At 42.8% G+C, this 8,515-nt stretch overlaps 1 protein-coding gene across 1 annotated transcript; it reads left to right on the forward strand.

Annotated features, from left to right (window-relative positions):
* Positions 1-993: 993 nt before the first annotated feature.
* On the forward strand, positions 994-5,551 carry LOC107115004 (natterin-3-like; the record flags this gene model as incomplete). The annotated part of the gene is made up of 4 exons (XM_015416613.1): positions 994-1,102; positions 1,770-1,897; positions 2,802-2,925; positions 4,523-5,551. Coding segments are annotated over exons 1-4 (1,390 nt in total), but the record flags the coding sequence as incomplete, so codon positions are not given.
* Positions 5,552-8,515: the final 2,964 nt, after the last annotated feature.

Raw genomic sequence — 8,515 nt, forward strand, 5'->3', positions numbered from 1 at the left:
GTCGACTCACAACGATAGGGTCGGAGCGCGAACTGGAGATGCTCCTGGGGGCAGAGGAAAGGGGTAGAAATCCCTCCCGCAGTATAGATGCCACTAAAGGCCAAAAACGCAGACGGAAACCATTCACTCTTCCCTATCTTAGAGCGTCCAAACAACCAGATCATTCCTCCACGTTTTGGGTCCGTCGGAACCGGATGGTTGGGTACTGGTTCCGATGGGTCCAAAGGCTGCCTCACACGGGGCACCAAATCTGTTACCCGAACTGGGCCGGAACCGGTTCTGGGAGCCCAAATCAGCTCTGGTTACAGAGGCGGGCGGTGCGTGAGTTCTAACCCGTCTATACAGAGGTCAGATTGGCCAATGAAACACTCGCTATGTCCAAGGAAGTGAGACAACACACTAGGTTTAAGAGTAAATGTTGTCTTTTTACTAGAATCGTTTCTTCACGCATACAAAATCAGATACATACGAGATTCACACAAGCTCCTTAGTTGCAGTAGAATATAGAACAATTACAGCATATATAAAAATAACAAAGCATCAAACAATGGGGATTACACTTTCACAGTAGGGCGGCCAATACTTATCTGAGGTCTGCTGCTGGAAGAAATCTTCCTCTTGGAAAGAAGGGCGGCTAAAGCGGTAACTGGTGGACTCTAGAGACACACAGGCAGGACCAGCCAAAGCCACGTGTGCGTTCCCTGGTCGCGACTCCGGGGAACTTAGGTAGAGAGTCACCTGTAGCACCTTAGTGCACTCTAAGGGAAAGGTGGGTTAACCAGAGAAACAAAGACGCGTTTCTCCTTATAAAAGCTCCTTTTTGGGGCTGTCTTTTCTCGCCATAAACTATCAGGGTCCGTCCTCTAATCTACAGCTACTGGCTGAAGGGGGATGACGAGGGGGTGACGTTCTCCTAAGGGGCATTGGGCAATATGCAGATCTTATTCCTACATCAAAGGGGACCTTTTGGTTAGGTGTGAATCTTCCGTTTCCATGGGCACCTTTGACTTGCAGAGATGTTGCTGGCTCCAGAGCCATAAATGCTTATTGTCTTTAGATGTCAAACCAGATATCAAGCAGAGGGTTACGCTGATTCCCACAGGTCAGTAATGGTGGATAAAGCTGTTGTTTTCCAAGAGTCCAAGTGGATGCTATGGCGCTGGGTCTTCTTTATCCCGGGGCATCATGGGAGACATTCCAGGGAAGCACATGGTATAGAAGCAGCAGGCATCCCACGTCTTACCTATCTCTAGGCAAGCATGAGATGCAGAACAAAGCAGCCCAACCAACAGTAAACCCTGAATCCCCCAATGTGCAGATACCCATACATGAGACACACAGATAGCATTGCCACAACACAGAAATACAAACACAAGCTCATATCGTAACAGGCCCTTCGTTCCAAACTGGGCTCTCCCACTAAGAGCTGGAGTTTACTGTGGTTCACTCTGACCAATAAAGCAAGCCTTGCCTAAACGTACCCGGAAGAACTTGCTGAGCCTCGTAGTTTCCCTTTCCATTTTCTGTAATGCTGGGATGTGTCTGAAAATACCAGTAGTTTCCCTTTCCATTTTCTGTAATGCTGGGATGTGTCTGAAAATACCATAAAACACTCCCCATCACCACTTGCCTACCTTGCTCAAATATTAACTTTAGAAATTGGCTTGGAGTGTTTACCTGCTGGTTTCGGCATAAATGGTCCTTAATGATACCCAGAAAGGGTATTTGATGGCCTGATTGGAACTTCCCTGAAACGCATCTGCTCCCAGGTTACACAAACCTCCTTTCTGATAGTTCTGATAAGCTCTGCTTTACCCATCCCTATAAATATAGCGGAGAGGATGTGAATTCCCCAAATCCCATGGCTGGTGGGAAAGAAGCTTTCATGGATCCGAAGGTGAGTTGCTAAAATATGCACAATTGGATTGTATCCTATCAGGTTTTTCACAGGCAACAGAGAGAAGAAGGGCCCCTTTTGAACACCAAAAAAAAGTTTTGTTGGAATCAAAGGACCCACATGGACAAAAGCCATCCAGAACAGGAACGGCGGTGAGGAGAGGAATTGGGTGAAAGGGAAAGGGACTGACAAGTTTTCCAAGAGCAAGGATTTCTGTGGCTTCTTAAACGTCTAACACTTTTTTGGTGGCTAAAGTTCATAGAATAGAGACTACTTTTTCAGATTCAAGTTTTTCAGGTTGGGGGGGGGAGATTAGTAGTAGAGCACATACATTCCTTGAAGAAGGTGTTTCCAAGCACTGGCAACTGACAGGAGTTTTAGGGGAATGGGACATTCAAATAGAATATTGGTGGAATCCTAGAGCATTGCGCCAATGTGCTGATGTTTCTTCTGGGTTCCCACTGGAAGTGATGTTGTAGCATTGCTGTGATGTCAATTTCCCCAGCATAGGACCAGGAAGTCTCCCCACTGTAGGGGGTAGGGTTGCCAGGTCTAGGTTGGAAAATACCTGGAGACTTTGGGGGTGGGTCCAGGGAAGGGCATGGTTTGGGGAAGGGCAAGGCCTCAGCATGGTACAATGTCATAGAGTCCACCCTTCAAAGCAGCCATTTTCTCCAGGGAAGCTGATCTCTGTCGGCTGGAGGTCAGTTGTAAAAGTGGGAGCTCTCCAGGCCCCACCTGGAGGCTGGCAACCCTAGTAGGGGGGGACTTGGCTCCCTATTTACAACTCTGGTTCCACACAGGAAAAAAACAGTGGAACATTTCACCTACTTAGAACAATGGCAACCTTGCTTCCAGCATATGACCACCTCCCTAAGTAATGCCTTCCTGCTTTTTGTTTTAGATGCATCTGTGGCTCTGCATGCTCTTTATGTCCTTGATTATCGGTCAGTCATGGGCCAGCAGTATGAACGTCACCCTCACGGTCTTAAAGAAATCAGTGCAGAAAGGTCCTCTAACAATACAAGGTACGGAATAGAGAACACCTCCCTGGAAATGATGATCATCTGCCTCTTCAGGCCATCATGAGTTTTGTTATCTTGTACAAAGGGACCTTTTATTCAGCCCAGGTCCACTGCTGGCAACTGATCACATGTATAGCAAATCCTCTGTGGTGACCATCACCAGCTAGACCACACTTCAGGGTGGATTTGATTTAAATAAAGATTTACATCAGATTTAAATCACTCATCAGTAAGACTAGATTTAAATCATAGCTTTCTTCATAAAGACTCATTCTTGCTGGTATAATATTTACAACCAGATGAAGATTTCATTTTCAGAATAACAAGTTCTCAGATAAGTTTTACAGTTATATAAAAAAAAACCTACTGAATTGATTACACTATTAGAAACACATCATAGGTAGATAATTATTAAATTATTGTGAACTCTCCAGTTTAACAGGTTAATCATTCATATTTGGATAACTTTTCTGCTATACTTTATTGGAAGAAGAAAAATAATCATTACCTTAATAATAACAATGTAAATAGTTTTATTTAACTACAACAATAACATTATGGCATATCTATCTATCTAGTACTGCTCATACGGCTATCACTTTAAGCAGAAATTAGAACCAAAAAAATTAAACCTTACTCAGTATTATCTCTCTTATATTTCATTATTGTGCCTATGAATTTTGCCACTGAGAGGGTGACACAATCATTTGTATCCGATGGTAGCCATGACACCTGGGCTCACACGTTTAGCGATTCCATACCTTTAAGTAAAAGGGTGACTAAATTAGCCCTCAACTCATCACTCCATAATCATATGTTCAATAGTTCCGATTGTGTCATATGAGCATCTGCATGTTCTATCAGACTATGATACGTTATTATAACTGCCCTCCAAAACTGTTGAGGGAAAAATGTACAGTCTTGCCAAAGTAAACGCTTTTCTTAGTTTTGGTACTGTCAATTGATAAAAATATTTCGGCAGTTGCATCGGAATGGCAATTCCCAAATGGAGTGTTGAACATACCCTACACGTCCTAATAGACGTACCTGTAGCATCCAACTTGCTTACACATTTTAAAATTTGTCTTATAATGTCTTTAATTCTGTATTCTTAATCATATCATTTGTTATTCCTAGGCATTTCATTTTCTTTTCCAATAGTTCCAACAATATAGCATATATATTCTTGTATTTCCTTAAATGTTTGTTAACTGATGTAGTTATACAAAATATATATAAAAAATAAAACTTAGACTATCAGCCTGGTCCACACATAAAAAACTTAAAATCTTCTTTTTTCTGGTTTTCCTATTTAAATTTTGTCCTTTGTATCAGTCTGATTTCAAGGCATTCAGCCCATGCTATTCACACTCTTGAGTATTTTAAAGGGTCCCCCAGCTGGCGTTATGGAAGAAGCAATATCACGGGGTCCTCCTGCAAGATTTGGGGATCCCAGTATTACTGAGAAGGCAAGATGCACGCACATGGGGTAGCCATTCTTATATCATGAAAGTAACACAAGAACGGGCCAAGGGGCTCACCTGTTTTCGATGATTTAATCTTCACTCTGTTCTTTTTCTCCTTCATTTTGTTGTTTCAGTCCACAGTGATGGCAGCCAGGCAGTCAAGATCCTGAACAGAAAAAGTCAATATTCTAGCAGGAACGGCAATGCACTCAGTGGTACCACTCTGAAATGGGTCAGGTTCCAAGGGTCTGCCCCCAGTGGTGCTGTGTCCATCTGGAATGGCTATGCCGAGAGGACAGAATACCCTTGTTATGAATCAGGCTGCACACCCGGTTTCTACAGCCCAAACCGTGGCCCCTACTGCTTTTATCCTTATGGAGACAAGGAGCATAAGAATGCTCAGTTCTGGCTTTTGATAAATGAAAATAACTTTGAATCACTGAAGTGGCAAGAAGATTCCTGGGGTGATGTTCCATCGAATTCTATAAATAGCTGCCCAGGATACCGACTATATGTTGGGAAGAATAAATATGGCCTTGGGAAGGTAGACCCCCATAATAAAGCCTTCTTCATAGGGATAGATGGTAAGGAATACTGGTATAAATATTATGATGTTCTAGTGGTTTATAAAGACTATCTCTCACAGCGAATCTACAATGTCCATTATATGAAGGAAAGGGGGACATACACCAATCAGACCTTGGTCTTAGTCTCTACCAGGATCACCAACAACGACTGTAATACAGTGAAGAAAATTACCTCACTGTCCAAAACAATAACTAATGAACGTCGCTGGGATTTTAACACTTCCATCTCAATAGGTGTGAGCAGTAGCATGACTGCAGGGATCTTTTCAATAGTGAACATGGGATGGAGCATCACTCTGGAGGAAACATTCAGTTGGAGTGAGGGTTCTACAATGACTGAGTCAGTCACATTTTCAGAAACAGTAGAAGTTGATGTTCCCCCTAACCACACATGTGATGTGTCAATGGAGGGCCAAAGAATGTACGGAAACATTCCCTTCACTGCAACAGTGACTCGTGAATATCGCAATGGGGACAGACGAAGTGCCACTGTCCAGGGAGTAAGCACAAACACTATTGTGGCACATGTGGATACCTATGTTAAGCGGTGCCAACCCATCCCAAATGCAACTCCATGTAAGTAATTGGATCAGGGGCATCTGCCAGCTCTCTAGCCACATTCACCTGAGCAGAAATCAAGAAGAGAAAATGTGCCGTTGTGGCACTTTAGAGACTAGGGGGTTGGATCCAGCCTGCTTTTTCAAGCAATCTCACCCAATTTCCATGCTTATGGAAACCCCTAACCCACATGGCTTTTGACCATTCAGGTGCCATGTTCCCCAGTGTAGCCTTTTTGAATATCAAAGGGGATCACCTTCTCCTTTTTTTAGCAATGGAAAAGTTGGCTAGATCTAACCCAATGGATTCATCTGTAGCTTGAGATTTCATAGGCATCTTGCAGCTACATTAGGCACATGAATTGGAAAGGTGGATCTTCCTATTTCTACACTGAACCTTTGCTATGTCATCACAACCAAAGTGGCCCGGCTGTCTTATGCTATGCATGTTTACTTAAATGTATGTCTCACACGAAATGAACATCCTTCCAAGTAGCTATGTTTGAGAGTGCTCCAGTACCTTTCATTCTTCTAGTTTTTGGTGGCTTTCTGCTAACAGCTTGGTCTTCTTCACCAGTTTCAGCTGTCCAGATTCTATGGCTCAGCAGAAAAACAGGCAGCTAACAATCTTTCAGTTATTTGAATCTTGATATCACCCTTTCTTAGACATTTATCCATATGTAGAAACAGATGTTGTTAAGTTGTTAATGTATTACATAAATAATCAGGAATCAATGTGAAATCAGCTTGCTGTTGTTTGTTGGCCATACAATACGAAACAATAAAGAAAATATGATTTTCTTGCACCTGTGGTTATCTGGGATTTTTTTCTACCAGAAGGGTATTGGATGCCTAAGCGTATGCCCTGAACATGACAGATGGTGGATCTGACAACACGTGACATCAAGTGTCCATGTGCACTACTGGACACCTTAATTCCACATATTACAAAATATGTACAGTGTGAGGACTTGCATATGCTTGACCTCTTTGTTCCCTTTGGGCAGGTCCTTAGTGTACCTGTAGGAAGTCCTACTCTCACATCTATGAAGTGATTCATGATTGCTTGACAGCTGTATGCAGTTGTTCTCTTGAGGCTATTAGTACTTGGAGGTATCTGGAAGCAAGCGAGCCTGCACAGCCCATTGGCACGGTTTTAATTTCAAAAATTCCTGGACATAAAAAATGCCTTGGCAATGCTGGACTCCTGATTCTTATTTGTGATGCAAGAGTGACATGTCATGCAAATCCATATTTTTTTCCAATTACCACCAAATGGGTAAGCATAACGTGGTAGAGACCTGAGCTGGCAGAGTGGACTGTACCACTTCCATCTCACATGAGTAATGCCATTCTTTAATACTCCCTTGAGTTAAAAATCGGTTCTGCCATCTTTGCCCTGTTCTTTCCTCTCTGGTTGAATAGTTGCAAAGGAGACATTCAAAGACTTTATTTACTTATATACAACATTTATATCCTGCTTTTCTCCTGAGCTATGTTCAAACCAGCTTAAAAACTTATTGTACAAAAATGCAATAAAGTAACAAGAGAGCAAGCTGTTTATCCTATCACAGTAACTGACCCCCACACTCCAAAAGCCACTAAAAGCACAGTGGAAAAGCTCTGCCTTTCAGAGCCTCCATCATTTCAAGAGCTTATGTGGACCTAGACAGTCCCACAGATATGAGGATACCAGGTCTTGAAGGACTTGAAAGGTGAACACCAGCAGCTTGAACTGAGCTTGGAAGCAAATTAGCACCCAATGCAGCAAGTTTAAACATCTGTCTTTTGGAAATGATATTTGGAAATGATATTTGGAGAAATGATGTCAGATCTGAACGGGCTTGTGAATTTTTGATGCATATTATGAATGCAAAAATGTACATGAAAATTTTACCTGCATGATTTCTAACCATGATGTCTTTTGCTTGTTGTGGTTGTGGTTGTTTTTACACTATTCAGAATATGGGCTTTGGAGAAAAAGGCAGAATGAATTATGTAACTTAGAGGTCTTTCAGAACTTCATTGTGAAAATTCGTGTCAGCATGTTAGTCTGTCTGTAGCAGCAGAAAAGAGCTCACTTCTTCAGAAAAGTCTTTCAGGTGCTATTCGACTCTTGCTCTTTTCCACTATTTTATAATAGTTTGACTTTTTTCCCTTTTATTTGGATCTAATGGTCCCCATCCTCCTAGGGTCAACTAGACATTACATTTTCTCCAGGTTTGTTGGTCGGTACCTTATCACGTGCTCTTCTTTTGTGACATCCGGACACATGTTGTTTCAGTCACACAGCTATCCCATCCCATGCTTGAAAAGCCATAGGTCTTACTGAATTCCTCCCATTTTTTTCTTATTATTACATCCCATAAGTCACTACATCTTAGCACATGTTGTATAGCAGTGTCTCCAACATGGTGCCCACTGATACTTTTCCTCATGCCTGCCAAGTGTTTTTAAAAAGTGGGCAGAACCAGGTGGACTTTAGCCAAATAGGACTTCTGATTCACCACTGGAGACCCGATTGGCCGTGCAGATTTTAAAAACATTGCTTCAAAACCCAAAGCACAAGGATCTTCACTGCATGACTTAAGATATGCTCCGTGAAGGCAAAAAAATACTTTAAAATAATATATTCATTTGAAAATGCATCTGCTAAGCACAGCCCTGCCCAAAATATTGAAGAGTTACTACTAGAATTGTGCATAACCTCTCTCCCATATATTTTGTGGTTGGCTGCACCTCCTACAATCCATTGTGTGACTGGCTCCAACAAGAGGTCATTTTTGGGGGGAACGCGGGGGATCGTAGTTCCCCCGGGTGAGGTGCGGGGGGCGGGGAACACGATAAAGCCCCGATCCCTGCTTCCAGCCGCCCTGCTTCCAGCCCTCATTCAGCCAGGAGGAGGCAGGAGAAGAGGGAGGGTAAGTTGCTTCCTCCCCGCCTCTCCCCACCCCTGCCTGCCTGGGGCCAGGGAGGGCCTTGG

The sequence above is a fragment of the Gekko japonicus genome, unplaced genomic scaffold (genome assembly GCF_001447785.1).
Source record: "Gekko japonicus isolate JY-2015 unplaced genomic scaffold, Gekko_japonicus_V1.1 scaffold4450, whole genome shotgun sequence".
Classification (NCBI taxonomy): domain Eukaryota; kingdom Metazoa; phylum Chordata; class Lepidosauria; order Squamata; family Gekkonidae; genus Gekko; species Gekko japonicus.